At 39.1% G+C, this 16276-nt stretch overlaps 1 protein-coding gene across 2 annotated transcripts; it reads right to left on the reverse strand.

The window, feature by feature from the left end:
* On the reverse strand, positions 1-14121 carry LOC105021435 (solute carrier family 22 member 7). Of its 2 annotated transcripts, XM_010889108.3 has the most exons (12): positions 13909-14121; positions 13346-13751; positions 11262-11365; positions 11013-11167; positions 9482-9650; positions 7438-7561; positions 7228-7337; positions 6823-7037; positions 6414-6522; positions 5975-6181; positions 3382-3447; positions 1-1048 (listed from the first exon to the last, which is right to left on the reverse strand). In XM_010889108.3, the coding sequence occupies exons 2-11, from the start codon at positions 13712-13714 to the stop codon at positions 3387-3389; spliced, it is 1623 nt and encodes a 540-aa protein (XP_010887410.1). In that variant the 5' UTR covers positions 13715-13751; positions 13909-14121; the 3' UTR covers positions 1-1048; positions 3382-3386. The 2 variants fall into 2 exon arrangements, with proteins under 2 accessions (XP_010887410.1, XP_019902674.1); XM_020047115.2 differs by lacking the exons at positions 9482-9650; positions 11013-11167.
* Positions 14122-16276: the final 2155 nt, after the last annotated feature.

The raw sequence follows: 16276 nt of genomic DNA on the forward strand, positions 1-16276 counted from the left end.
GTTTGGGAAGAATCCACCCCACAACCAAAGAAATGCAGTTACTTGTGAGGCCAAATAAAATGACATTTCAGAAAAACGGCAACAAGATAAACATTGGGCCTTCATAGCTGATGCTCTGTGTTCTGTCACTGATAACACTCAACCTAATTAGGCCTAATCCTACTGAAGAAGGGATAAACAGATGGTTGTATTTACTCGGCAATAGACAGAGGTGAGATTCCCAGGCTTCTTACAACAACTTGCTTTCTATGCTCCTATGTTTGTGTGCCTGTCTTGGAAGTTGGAATCACCAGCTTGCAGCTTTCTAAGTGAGTTTTCTGGGCCAGAGGGTTCAACAACAAGTTTTTGATATTACTGTTTCTCATAGCGTAGATATGACCATGTTCCACTTGACAGGCATACAACTTTGCCTGGCTAGTCAAATAAAACACATTTTACTAGCTGCCACTTAACCTGGTTGACTGTTCATCCAAACTTTAGGCTAAATGAAATATCTGGGATAATATTTTTTTTATTTACATTTGGAATAATTTCTAAGCCTAATACATGACAACAGTAACACTTGCAAGTTATCTTTAATATGTAGGCTACTGCTGACACTCCATGATAATATAACTTGTAATTTTTTTTTACTGTTATTTAACCAAGTGATTAAGAATATATTCTTTACAGAAATCAATGTGGAAGCAATTAGGGTTCATTGCCTGGTGGAACGACAGATTCTTCAGCTTTTCAACTCTGTCTAACACACTTCAGATTCACTAATTGCTTGGCCACTTTGTTGCCCCTTACATTGCTGAATTAGTTAAAGGAATACAAAAATTCTAAATCTACACGTTACTTCAAGGACACGAAGGACACAAATGTTAGAGAAGGCAGATCAAGCATTGAATTGTCATTCACGGAGAAACCTCTCAGTGGAACATCGTGGAACATCCTCACACTTCCTCTTGTGACATCATCATGGAAGAATTGTGTCTCCAGCATTCTACACCTCCATTTCACTTATTGGCCCTTACTCCAGGGGAAGAGCCTGCATGTCTTACATCTAAATAAAACAGGAAGTTATCATTAATAATGAAACAATCAGAAATAGCCTCCTCTCATTTCATTTCCTGGTAACTGGTATCACTAATATTTTTAGGTTTTCAGCCTGTCCAATGTTTGTATAATGTATACTTTTGATTCTCCATCATCCATCGATGATTATGGTGATTCTGAAGGTGGGTCAGTGCGTTACAAAACCTTTAAATACCCAATGGGAAACAACGCAGGAAGGCCTTTGCACTCCGCACCTTTGTGTTTAGGTGCTACAGCACCATGTAGACCAATAGGAGGTGAGCATTGGGTAATCTGGCTTCACTGGAATGGAAATGGCAAAGTACCTTCAACTACAGTATTTATGATTGAGGGGCACAGGAAAGTTAAATCCCATAGGATTCTCTTTCCATCAGCCCTCCATTTGTGTGTATACTTGCAACTCTGCCATTTGAATAAGTGTCTCAAAGCTCAGCAAGTGTAAATGATTGAAGGTTGAGTGGTAATAAGACCATTTATGGCCTCTTGTAGTGAGTCTGCAACAATATAATCTCCATAAGCCAAGTAGAATCCCATAAGGCAATTGGTGCAATTTCATTCCAAAGAATAGATAGGCATGCCTAATTATATGACATGCATTTGTTGTGAAATGTGAAATGCCTACTTATTGAATGTTAAATTGTCACTGAGGTTTATACTGTTTATTGTGAAAAGGCAAGAGGGATTTAATAATCGGATACTATGCATTTATTCATTGGAAACTATCTGTATTTGAATACTATGTTGCAAAAGTGAAATATTTTGGTATTTTTTAATTTAACAATTCAACTCTTTCAGCGCCCTCATGTGGCGCCATTACGAAAGAACAGCATCTACAGACGACTCCATTTCTCTGATTGGTCCTTACTCCAGAGAAGAGACTGCATCTCTTACATCTTAGTAAAACAAAACAGGAATCATTATCATTCATATCAGAAATAGCCTCTTCCACATGACTAGTGTTCTCGTTTCATTTCCTGGTTACTGGTATCACTATTCTTGAAGGTTTGTAAAGGTCAACTTTCGGTTCTCCATATTCTTAAAAAATTATTAATTCATAGGTCAACTTTAATCAATTAAAAACCAAAACTTTAGCTTGGTTTACTCCAATCTTTGTAGACAAAGTGCTTTCAATAGTGTTCAACATAGGTATTTTGTTATTGGTTCAATTGCTAATTTTCACTTGAATACCCTTTTAAAAACATCTGAAATCCCACAGTATTGCAAACAAACTATCTCAATCTTATCCTGCCCAAGTTTTTTAATGTTAAGTCAAAACAAAGTTAAAGATGCAGTACATGACGTCTGCGATTAATGAAATAGTTTAACCCTTTCATTTAGGTCTGGATGTGTAATATATTGTTTATGTTGTTTATGTTAATATTCATAATATATAAGTAGAGTCCTCATGGGCCTCAAGGGCCTGCAGTCAAAACCTTTGGTTGCATCTATAGGATTTCCTCAAAATGTGATTTTGGGTCAACTCTAATCAAGTATATAACTAATATGTTCCTGCAGGTAACTCAATCCTCCACCTTTATTAAAATACCCTGTATATAACCACCAATTTTCCCCTGGCACACCCTCCCCAAAAATGGGTCAAGTTGTATTATGACAAAACCTACATTCTACCACATACCGCCTTTGGCCTATATTGAGTTCAATTCAGAACTGTTTTCTTTTCCCGTAATGAGGCATCCTTCACCCATGCTGCCAACGAACACCCTCGCAAAAATTACCATCATGCCAATCATTGATTATTGCATTGATTAAGGCTTGCTCCTAAAAAGTAATGTCATGTAAAAAAAAGTTATGCAAAAAGTAGTTGTAATGTAATTTACAACATGCATGTACATTGTCACCAGGGCCACCTACAACACTCATGCCAGTTACACGTTGGTCAGCTGGCCCATGCCATGCTACATAGCCAACACCCAGACAGATTTCTCCCAACTTTTAGACCCTCTCAGACAAATTCTCCGTCTACCTTGGCTCAGTCCTCAACATCCTCTACTCCACATTTAACTGATCATCTGCTAGATATCTCATGCTGGTCCACCCTGGAAACAACGTGTCCTTTGGCTGTCATACGTTTTTGCCTCAGTCAACATGACTGGAAAGCTTGTCCAAACACTATTGAACTCGACACTTTCATCTCACCTCACCCAGAAACAAATTAACCAAGCTTTTATCTGTTCATTGTGCCCGCTGAGCATCATATCTAGCAGGGCCTAGCTGTGTATAATGTAATTTTATGTTTTTTGTCTACTTCCCTTGCACATTTGTTCATATCTGTATTTGTACCTTATTTATGTGGTTTGCTGGGTTGTCCTGTCCTCTTGCAATGGTATGTCTTTGGCTTGGTGGTCACTGAAAACAAGAATAGTTTTTTAATTGACACAAATGACATCAACGACAAATGATGTAACAGACCAACTGTAAATTATACAAAATGTCAGTTTCATTGGAGGTACAGAATTCCATGGCAGCAAAAAAGCGGAATAAAAATCAGTCAGTGACAATCCTTGCAATATGCAGATATATATTAATGATTTATTGATGTAGCCTACTGTATAGTTTGACTGTAAATTACCTTCAAATACATCAACTACAGAAACAAGTGATGGATACAAAACCTACAATATAAGGTGCACAAAATATGTTTCAACGACCTCAAGTGAAAAAGAGGAAAGGGTTATTATAAAAGCAACGCTAAAATTAGAGAACTCTGCACGCCATGAGTCCTACACCAGTTCTGAAATCAGAAATTGTATAGACTTGATATTGTAGAATTGAAATTGTAGAATTGACACCAGAGGAAGTAAAAATCGGTGTTATGGGTGCCAGTAGGAGGGGTCAAAATAAATGTTTGGATCCTTTAGAAAGCTAATTACAAGCTTAACAAAATTAATCACAAGCATTTTTTGTAGCTAAATATTTAGTTAAAACATCTGTAATATTGGCATTGATAAGGTATTTACATATGAATTTGTTTCATGATTTGTAAACTTAGCTGTCTAAAACCGTTAATATCTAGATTATAGTAAGCATGAAATAAAACGGTTTACGGTTATATTGTGACTGTTTCTGGTGGATTTTCGAAGTACGCATCTGTGCATGCGTTTTGGGTCAGGATAGAACAACCCATTTGCTGGCTTAAAAACATAGTTACGTTATAGTGAGCCTTAATTGAAACTGTATACGGTTATATTGCGACTGTTTCTGGCATGGAATAGTTAATCTTCAGTCTCGCCAGCAAGTGCTCAGTTCTTATGATTATACTTAGTTAGTAGATACTAGTAAGCCTATTACTGGCTAATAAGCTGTTAAAACGGCCAGTGGCAAAAGCCATCGAATCTACTGAGAGCAACAACATTTATTAATTATTTCTGGTAGATTCCACGATTCTCTCGTCTTTTCCGTTAGTTATCGTTGCCTTTATTGATTGTTACTGTGTAAATGTCATTCACGAATGAAAGAAAAATGTAAGTTGTTTTGCCATGAAAGAAAAAAATACGTTCTTATGCCATGAAATGAAATAGCTTTGGCAGACTCGCTAGCAATTGCTCAATTCTTATAACTTTTCCAGTAAGTTAATAGTTATCGGTAAAGCATATTACTGGCTAATACGCTGTTAAAACGGCCAGTGGCAAAACGCGTACATAGACGCTATTTGTGGTGGAGGTAAACTTAGTAAGAAACGTTAGTCAGTTTAACTGTATCAATGTCATTCACTTATGGCCAATTAACTATTAAAACGGCCAGTGGCAAAAGAGGATTGTTCAGGATATACAGAAGCCTCTTGTCTATACTGACAGCCAGCAAATGTACATCCATGTGGTGTAGCGGTTAATGACATGGCCTTTCATGTGGGCAATCTGGGCTCTAATCTCACGATGGTAGCTCTTTCTATTGCGGGCTGGCCAAACTAGGCTTGCCTGGTTTGTTGTTAAGATCAACAAGTCTGTGGGCATGGGTGCGTAACATCAGATCTAGCTGGATAGTTGAAAGGCTAACTAATATCTAACCAGATCTGGGGAAGATAACTTGCTAGCTAACCTAATGTAACATCAACACCGAATGTAGATATGTTTTTCTATCATAAGGGAAAAGCAAGACAATCATAAGAAGACTTTGTGATACCGTGTGTCCTTTACAAACATCTTTAGTAAAGTACTTGAGCATCAACAGCATGGCATAATGTTAGTAGTGTAGGTCAACAAACAGTGACAATGCAGCGGCATGGTAGCCTCATGTGAGAAAAAGAGGGTTGCCAGTGATACAATAATTCAAGTCCGACAGCAGCAGGCAGCAAGTCTTTGTGACTGCAGGTATATATTTCTGCTCATAGTGGTAGAGAAAACATAAATAATTGGCAAATTATATTACAAAGCAATATCCTCTGCCAATATGTTCAACGTGGGTAATCAGATAACAAGCGTAAGATTTTGTGCTCAGGTGCAGTACGTGTCCCCGGCTTCACCTTGAATCCACAGGAGAGAAAGCTAAACTTCACCCAAATATGACACAAAGCTTCAAAAAGCATACTGTATGCAGCCTAAAACAAGATACTGTTGAGAACAGTACAAAGTGGATGACGTTGTACACAAAATGTTTTATTTTGTGAAAAGCGCTTAGAAGAATACTGTCTGAAATCAAACAAAACCTTTATACTGCATCTATAAGTAGACATCTCAGTCATTGACGCAGGTCATTACTGTTCTGTTACTTCAGAGGAATTTCAGTCTTCTCCAGTTGTGGGAAAGATATGGAATTTTTTCTTGAGTGAGAGGGAAACATTCTGTTCATGTATGTTGTTATTACACACGACATGTCACATTTTACTACTGGACAGTACAAATAACACTGACATAGTTTGTAACGTGGGCTGGCTTACCTTGTTTTTTCAATGTCCTCAATGGTCTCTGGCAGCCTTACATTGTGGGTTTCTGGAAGGAGGAAGGCCACCAGACCAGATAAAATGGACACACAACAGATGATGACTTCAGGGAGGGGCTTCCACACCTCCTCCAACAGGATGATGAGGGGTGCTATGGACACGCCTAACCGAGCCATGAAGTTAGTGTAGCCCAAACCATTTTGTCTGTTTGAGGGAAAATTTTGGTTATGTGGGGCTGAAACAACTCCTACTGAGTCTGAGGGTGTTCTAATATGGGCACAGTATCTGTATTCCACAGGACTTCCTTGAAAAAGTAAATCTTTTTAATCCAGTGGGACAACCTGGTAAAATAACGGTTGAAGTGTGTATTTGTGAACGTTTCTGGACTTCAACTCCAAATGGTGTTTTGCTATGAAAATACACAGGTAAATCTTACCTTACGACAGTAGGGTATATTTCAGTTGTGTGCAGGATGACTGTGGTGAAGGAAGCCTCTGAAAGGCCTTTCCCAAGCACGGCCACAATGGTGCGAAGGTGCCACTGACCTGTACAGAGCAGAGGAAGATCAGCATATACTCACCATGACTGTTTCGTCTCTTAACCAGGGGGCACTGTAACAATGATGCTAGATCATTACCATCTCAGAATATCGTTATTTCTTAATGTAGGGTAACTCATTGATTAACATGTAATAAACAATATATTAAATATAAATTAATAAGTATGTCTTTGTTAACAATATTTGTTCATAGACAGTGTGAGCATTAAAATAATTACATATACAAAATTAGCTATAATTTATAAAGCATTTGTAAGCATTTAAAATGGCTTATTTTTGTAGTCACCTTTAGGCACAAACATATTGATGGCAATGCATGTTCCTGCTAGAAGAAGGGTGCTTGCTTGACAGAGTTTTCGACCAAAGGTATCAAGACAGAAGTAGACTATAATCTTGGCGGGTATCTCGATTGCAGAAAAGATAAAATGGGTGAGGTAGACACTCAGACCAAACCCTGTAATGTTTAAACTGATCCCATAGTATGTTGAGGCCACTCCGTACCTGTAAGGTGATGACACAAAAATGCTACATGATGTTTCTCTTCATATTTTGCAGCTAACTCACAAAAGAACTGGGACACTTCCTGGAAACATTACACCAAGTCCCTGAACTACGAAGGACAGTACAGAGAATTAAACAATAAGCTGTGGTATATATATTTTTTTACAGATATGAGAAAGGGAATAGTCACCACACTATGCCTGTTAGTAGAGCCAGTCTCCTCATCTTTGGTGTCCTCACCAGGTCCAGGTAAGAATAGGTCTTGTTACTTTTATCCACCACAACCACATTGGATAGGTCCTAAGCAGTAGGCATGGGAGAGAGACATGGTTAGATCAAGTTTGCTGTTTGTATGGCCAATGTAACATAATAATAACTAACAGAAAACGCTTGCATTTACCTCAGGTTTGATTTTAGACAGAAAATCCTTTTTGTTATTAAAATAAGCACATTTCTGGAGGTAAAGATGAGCTTTTTCCACTTCACCGTTGGCTATGAGCCACCTGGCAGATTCAGGAAGCCACCTGCAGTTAGGAAGAAATCATTAAAATGTGTGAAAACAAAATAGCATTAATGATTTCACAGCACACAGTAGGAAATGTGAGGGCACAAACCTGACTCCAACTAGAATATTTTTTTAGGGCTGTCAGATTTAATCATTTAATCACCAAATTTAACAGTCATTTTACTGCACTCAAAATATTGTGATTACTCGCATTGTCTACAAATTTTAAAGAAATACTCAGACACAAATAAAAACATAAAAGCTTAAAATACACAATGCCATGTAAAAACATGTTGACATGGCGGTTAAATAAAGTCTGCTTTCTCATTTGACTTTATTTGGATTTCAAGCTAACATTGTAAATTGATGTCAAACAGCCCTATTATTTTTCAATAAGGACCTAATCTAGTTCCCAGAAACTCTAAACTATGCCGGAGCATAGCTATTGTCTTAAATAACTTAATGTACCAACCACTCATCTCAAGCAGCACCTTTCCCCACCCTCCCCTGTAGTTGTAGTAGTTATCTTGCATGTGTGATTTATCATCATCTTCTTCCGCTTCATCCGGGGCCGGGTCGCGAGGGCAGCAGTCTAAGCAGAGATGCCCAGACTTCCCTCTCCCCAGACACTTCCTCCAGCTCTTCACCACGACAGACCGATACATTGACCGCATTACTGCAGAAGCTGCACTGATCCGTCTGTCAATCTCCTGTTCCATCCTTCCCTCACTCGTGAACAAGACCCCTAGATACTTAAACTCCTCCACTTGAGGCAGGCACTCTCCACCAACCTGAAGTGGGCAAGCCACCCTTTTCCGACTGAGGACCATGTCCTCGGATTTGGAGGTACTGATTCTCATCCCCACCGCTTCACACTCGGCTGCAAACTGTCCCAGTGCATGCTGAAGGTCCTGGTTTGAAGGGGCCAACACGACAACATCATCAAAAAGCAGAGACAAAATTGTGTGGTCCCCAAACCTGACACCCTCCGGCCCCTGGCTGTGCCTAGAAATTCTGTCCATAAAAATTATGAACAGAACCGGCGACAAAGGGCAGCCCTGCCGGTGTCCAACATGCACTGGGAACAAGTCTGACTTACTGCCGGCAATGCGGACCAAGCTCCTGCTTCAGTCGTACAGGGACCTGACAGCCCTTAGCAAAGGACCCAGGACCCCATATTCCCGAAGCACCCTCCACAGGATGCCGCAAGGGACACAGTCAGGACACACTTCTCCAAATCCATAAAACACATGTGGATTGGTTGGGCAAACTCCCATGAACCCTCCAGCACCCTGTAGAGGGTAAAGAGCTGGTCCAGTGTTCCACGGCCCGGACGAAAACCACACTGTTCCTCCTGAATCCGAGGTTCTACTATCGGCCGTATTCTCCTCTCCAGAACCCTGGCATAGACTTTCCCGGGGAGGCTGAGAAGTGTGATCCCCCTATAGTTGGAACACACCCTCCGGTCCCCCTTCTTAAAAAGAGGGACCACCACCCCGGTCTGCCATCCCAGAGGCACTGTCCTCGACCGCCATGCGATGTTGCACAGGCGTGTCAACCAAGACAGCCCCACAACATCCAGAGACTTGAGGTACTCAAGGCGGATCTCATCCACCCCCGGTGCCTTGCCACCGAGGAGTTTCTTGACCACCTCTGTGACTTCAGCCCGGGTGATGGACGAGTCCACCTCTGAGCCCTCACCCATTTATCCTCAATGGAAGACATGTAAGCAAAATCCTGGGGACACATTTTATGAAATATTTCACTCATGTTTCACCAAACATACAGTTTACTAATATACTGTAGTAAATTGTATTCTACAGTCCTCCCACAACTCGGTGGTGAATGGAGCTAGTCATACAACTGGAGATGTGTATCACACAGGTATTTTCAACCATGTCAAGAAACTTCTCAAAAACAGATTTCACAGAAATCTTACCACCAAGTTACGATTGCCAAGCTCAAGGGAACAGAGACAGCAATCATCAGCAGCCGCCAATCATTCACTTGATATGCAATGCCTGCTAGCATTATGTTGCCAACCGACCAGGCCAAGCTGCCAGATATACCTATTAATGCCCGGTGCTTAATGTCCACCCACTCAACACCTTGGAAGAAAGGACATAGTTAAAAATAGTAACCATATTTTTGGGTAGCTCTTCACAATACATTTTTCTCATACCTGGTATTACTTTACATCAAGTTGCTCTCATACCTCTTTAAGAACACTAACTACAATATTACATTGACTCTGTTAACATATTATATGATACTTCATAACTGCATTTAAACTGCATGGTAATGGAATCTAACATTTGAGTTGGGTCTGACTGTGTCCCACAGTTGTTATCTGACCAGGAATGATGCGCTCAGGGAAAACCCACCTCCTATTTTAAATGGCTCCTGGATGCATCTCTCCCAATTACAGTAGCTTCTGTCTACTTCACATTGTCACCTGAGGAAACATTAGCTAACCTAGCATTGAGTACACCAGTGTTGAATGAGTTGCATACCAACCTGAGGTAACATTAGCTAACCTAGCACTGAGTACACCAGTGTTGAATGAGTTGCATACCAACCTGAGGTAACATTAGCTAACCTAGCATTGAGTACACCAGTGTTGAATGAGTTGCATACCAACCTGAGGTAACATTAGCTAACCTAGCATTGAGTACACCAGTGATGAATGAGTTGCATACCAACCTGAGGTAACATTAGCTAACCTAGCATTGAGTACACCAGTGTTGAATGAGTTGCATACCAACCTGAGGTGCTTCTCACTCGGCTTTGATATCACAGTGTCCCGATTACTTTCTTTTGAATGAATGTTATTAGACATTATAAGACACAAAGGTTCCATCTATTGCATTTGGTGTGTCATCCTAGTGATGTTGTGATTTGTGATTGGACTTGCTGAATTGAATGTGACTAATGAAAGAGAAATGAGAAAGTAATCATCTGCTTTTTCAACCAAAAATCATAAATAAATATAGAATTTAAATTGTTGCAAAATAGAGGGTTACAGTAACTATTGTATTGTAATCTGATTGTATTTAACTGATTCTATGTACTCTGTAACTCTTCAACTCTGACTGTAGCTATTGTCACCGGCTGTGATTATCAGCAAATATGCAGATGCAACACAAAAACAGTTCTCTCATCATTAGTTTGTTACCCAACAAAATAAACAGTCTTTGTTTTCATTCAATTCAACTGTACAATTGTTAAAAAACTGACTTTGATTTATTCTCTCTTTCAAAAGTCAGTGGTAAACGTGTCTGCAAAAGTGTTTGCTACTGCGTAGCCAGGAACCAATAAAGAACCATCAAGGGGCCACTTGATTGAGGAAGAGGGTTTTCCCTCTGCATTTCTTGCTTGGGCAGTTAAGAACTGCCCAGGATGCAGGTTGCTGTCAGAACATTATGCTAAAACATTGTTAAAAGTATGAAAAGCTGTAGAACTTTGCTTACTGAGAACAGTGGAGATGATGCTGATGCCTGTAAGTCCAAAACCTGTAAGGAATCTCATCACTATGAACATGGTATAGGAGTTAGAGAATGCACAGGAAAATCCAAAAACGATGGATAGGATGTAAGACACCAATAGCATAGGCTTCCTCCCAAACCTGGAATAGAGCATTCAAGAAAGGTACCCACTAATAATGTTATCCTACGTTATGGCTGAATTGATAAATCATGAATTGCAATGAATGGACATACTTGTCAGAGAGGGTACCAAAGGCTATAGCTCCCATCATCACCCCAACAAAGAAAATGGTGGCTGTCACTTTATTCATGGCTGTTCTGTTGCAGACAAGGTCCCACTTTAGAGAAAGAGGACAAATTATCAAAAGAAGAATAGAAATCTGTAGCTGAATTTTTTGTTGTTGATTTGGTAAAAAACGTTACACAGATATATTTGGCAATCAAACGAAAAAAGAAAAACCAAATACACTGTAAACCCGAATAGGTTAGCAGAACTCAATCAGTCGCCTAAATATTTTGAAGTTACTAAAATAAACAATCATTAAGTCAAAAGTTTGCAGAACATACAGGCTTAGGGCTAATTAAACATACCTTTTCATTGCAAACTACTTACAAAATACTTTTCATTTAAATCTCAGAAACTTTATTCCCATCACTATCTGTAATTAAGTGACATACAGTGGGGCAAAAAAGTATTTAGTCAACCACCAATTGTGCAAGTTTTCCCACTTAAAAAAGATGAGAGAGGCTTGTCTCTCATAGTTGAAGTGTACCTATGATTAGAATTACAGGCCTCCCTCATCTTTTTAAGTGGGAGAACTTGCACAATTGCTAAATACTTTTTTGCCCCACTGTAAGTGACAACAGTTCTGACTATCCAGATTTGAGTTTTATTAGCTTAACACACTCACTAAGCCACATCTCCAATATCATTTTCCACTATGCATTGCCCTTTCATGTGAACTCTAGGGTTACCACCCATGACTGTATTTGTACATTTTGTAACTTTAGCAGAATTGGGCAATCCTAACAAAGGCACTGGCCTGAAAGGGATGGGTAATTCCTACTGGAATCCAGGTTTGGTTTGCAATAATTAGCTGGATAATTTTTTTTTTTTACAATAATTTCAGTTGCAAAAAAATTACTTCATGATTGGATTACTTGAGAAAATGTATCTATTTGATATTTTCTGTTGCTAAGATTAATCAATCAGTCAACGTACATGTCAAAAACAATAAAACAATTCCAAAATATAAACCTACTGTAGAGAATGCTGGGAATATGTTAATTCCAAACTTGAGTTGAAGTTAAAATTTTGTGGAAGTAAATGTCACATTATCTGTCATTGGTAAGACCTTACTACCTTTAAGTAGAACTCACAAATATTTGGGTGAAAAGTGCCTTAGGGTTTACAATTTGTGCCCTTGACAAATGTCTTTAGTAAAGTTGTTGAGCATCAACAGCGAAATCCTACATTAATGTTAGCAGTCTAGATCAAAAAACTGTGTCAATGACAGAGACAGCATGACAGCGTCATATCAGAACTAGAGGGAGGACAGTGATAATTCAGATCCCGACAACATGGGGTAATGAGCCCTTGAAACTGCAGGTACATATTTCTGTAGATAAAACTTCAAAAATTGGCAAATGGTTTCATAAAGCAATGTTCTCTGCCTATATGTTTCGATGTGGCAAATCAGGTAGCTTTGCTTTGCACTGAGACAGTATTAGATGTAATTTGGTAAAACAACAAACCAGTAAATTACAAAATAACTGAATAACTCTGGGATGCCTCATTAAAAATGTTTTCTCTTGTAATGGTTTCACAGAGGTTTCCGTTTGGGTATTGTGTTGTAGACAGGGTCAAGACACTGTCTACAAAATCTTTGCTAATACAAATCGACTTTAATCCGCTGGTGAATTGTTGGGGGGCTGGAACATAATTAAAATATGACTAATTGACCATAATTAAGCCCAAACTTGCAATCAGTCTACATTTAATTTGACAATAACATATTAATTGTATTACTTGTATTGTATATACTTTTTTACTATATACTATATTGAGACAGACTATATTCTAGCATGGGAATACTGTACCTCCGAAAGGAAAAGTAGAATATTTTTATGCTGAATTCCTAGTGATTGCTGTTTGGTTCACTATTAAGTATTTTCATAACATTCTCGTTAAGGGCCAAAGCATATTGCCTGTTGCTGTATAAATATACATTTATTTCTATCAACATTGTCAGTAAGTTTGGACTACTGTAAGTATCAGTGACCCACTCATATCACATTAAGTAAATGCAGATTTTTACCTCTGTAGCTATAGTGGATTTGAAAGTACTGTTGTCGTATACCCATCCATTCTGACAGGGAACTTTAACAAGGTCGCTGTCATTGGGGTTGATCAGGAGGTGGAACTGGGGCTCTAGGAACATCTTACAGGAGCTTGGAGTCCCGTCTTCCTCTACAGGAACACTGACAGTCAGTCTCTGCTCCTGGGTCAGATTCCTAATGACTCCCGCATCGTCCAGAGCACAGTGATGTGCAGGCACGGCTGCTATGAAGTTGTGAAGTAGGAAATTAAATGGCAGTATCACTCGAGGGACACAGAGCAGAGTGATGATGAGTATCTGAAACCATCCACAGCCATCGGTCTCTTCAAGAATGTTTTCAAACTTCATCCTCTAGCTTGGGCGATCCTTTGCAATACGGCTAAAACTGGAAGACAATCAATTCTGTTTAAGCCCTGCTGAAAATTGGCACACACTGCGTTTTTATGTTATCTGCAATGGGGAAGATATTTTATGAGTTAACACGTCTTATGTGTAGTCCTCCATGGAGCTCAGGAGGATTAAATTACATGTGGCTTACTTACATCTAGTAGAGGTCTTGGGTCCAGAGGTGTTGGGGGAAAGACTCTTCTATTCAGTACTTCCCACTAGCCAGGGGGCTAACGACCACTTTCAGCACCGGTTGAAATCTTGATTCAGTTGGGTTTCTGATTGAATACAATCTTGACAAAATATGTTCTCAGATCCAAAGAGAGCCAAGAAAATTATATTCCCTGATCAACATGGGAAAACATTTTATGCCACGGTCAGAGTAAATCCAATTTACCCCGTTCTTCTACCCCTCCCTCCCCACCTCCTTAACCCCCTGCACTGGGAGCAGAGTTCAGAAACTAGCCTGTTGTGTTAGCTGACAGCTGGAACAGTGCAAGGCAAGCACATTGGCCAAGAGCTGAGCAGTTCAGATTGAAGTGATGTGACAGACATTTTATGTGTTTATATTTTGTGGCAACAAGATATTTTTTATATTGATACAATGTTGGTATTGTATATACCATAGGTCAATATAGTCCATTGTCCGTACACCATCTTCTGAGTGTTTTCAAATGTTTTCTTATGTAACAATGTTACATAAGAAACAAAATATGTGTGTGTGTGTGTAAGTTACCTTTGTACTATTCTCAAAAGCCTATGGGCTTCAGTCAGCTATTTGTGCTTTAAAGTCTAGAGAGCAAACTAAGTCTCCTATTCACAAGATTTAATTGTAAGTTGTTATTGGTTAAGGTGAAACCAGCTGCTATTTTAGGAGCCAATCAGCAGTGTGTACAGCAGGAGCTAAATCCCTTTGTTCTGATTTAATTGTGCATGCATCTAAATGTAATTGCCTGGAGACCTACCCATGAATACCAAACTAGCTACTCATCCTAACCCGCATGCTCAGAATATCCTCTACTGTCACGTGTTGTTGACGAAACTCTATCTAGTTTAATTCTCCATATCAAACACAAACAAATGTTTGTCTCATATAATAATGTATGCCTTATCCATTCTTTAGTGAAATTTTGTGTGTGCACCTTAAAAGAAATTGCATGCTGCCTTGTGGGATTCCACTTTGCTCATGAAGGCTGTATTGTTGCACAGTGTCTGAAAGGGACCCCAGGAGGGCCTAATCAGCCCCTAGACAATTTATTTTCACTCCCTCAACTTTGTGACTCTAAATTCTGAAGGAAGTAGAAATGGAGAGCGTATGGGAAGGGTGAGGTGTTCATTTGGGATTTAGCATACGTCTTGTTATTTAGGAGTATGTGTATTATATAGCTTGTTATTACCATTTACAGTTCATTATACACAGGACACCAGCACTACATGGGGAAAACCCCGCCTCCTGTTCATTTTCAGGAAAGCGGTGAGATGCCAGGTGGGCAGAGGGCCGTTGAATGCCTGTTGGATTTCCTTCATAAATTGAATCACCCTGGTATGCCTGGCTGTCATTCCAAAAGCATGAATTATGCTACAACTCCTGAACAGTGGGTTAATCCTTCAGGCATGTTTTTCTAGCAAAGAAAAAAACACATTGCAGACTGGCCAATAAAAATAAAATATTAAGATGGGCAAAAGAACACATACTGGACAGAGTAAGAACACTGCCTAGAAGGCCAGCATCCTGGAGTCGCCTCTGTTGAGACTGGTGTTTTGCGGGTACTATTTAATTAAGCTGCCAGTTTCTTGGCAATTTCTCGCATGGAATAGACATAATTTTTCAGAACAAGAATAGACTGAAGTTTCAGAAGAAAGTTCCTTGTTTCTGGGTATTTTTAACCTGTAATTTAAACCCACAAACGCTGATGTTGAAGATACAGAACTAGTCTAAAGAAGGCTGGTTTTATTTCTTCATTTTTCTGTGGTGCTAACATTATCACAAAAAGGCTTTTCTAATGATCAATTAGCATTTTAAAATGATGAACTTGGATTAGCAAACACACTGTGCCATTGGAACACAGCAGTGGTGGTTGGCGAAAATGGGCCTCTGTACGCCCATGTAGACTTTCCTTAAAAATCAGCCGTTTCTAGCTACAATAGTCATTTACCATATTAACAATGTCTTTCTGACCAATTTGATGTTATATTTCTGGACCAGAAATGAGTTTTCCTTCAAAAACAAGGACATTTCTAAGTGACCCAAAACCTAGTGTATGTTGTCTTATATTTATCATATTTATTGTCCACTAAAGTTTAGTGTTATTTTGTTTTTAATACTTAGTGTGGAAGCCAGAAAGAGTAACTGCTGTGTTTATGGGGATCTAAAATCCTGGCTGGACACTCTGATATCTTTTTACAAAACTGAAACAACCAGAAGAGGGATGGTGGGATCTAAGTGCCTTTAGAACAATCTATTTTCTAAACTTCTGTTAAGTATTTCAAAAAAATTGGATTGATTACAACAGCTGTTCCAAA

This window comes from Esox lucius, chromosome 6, assembly GCF_011004845.1.
Source record: "Esox lucius isolate fEsoLuc1 chromosome 6, fEsoLuc1.pri, whole genome shotgun sequence".
Classification (NCBI taxonomy): Eukaryota; Metazoa; Chordata; class Actinopteri; order Esociformes; family Esocidae; genus Esox; species Esox lucius.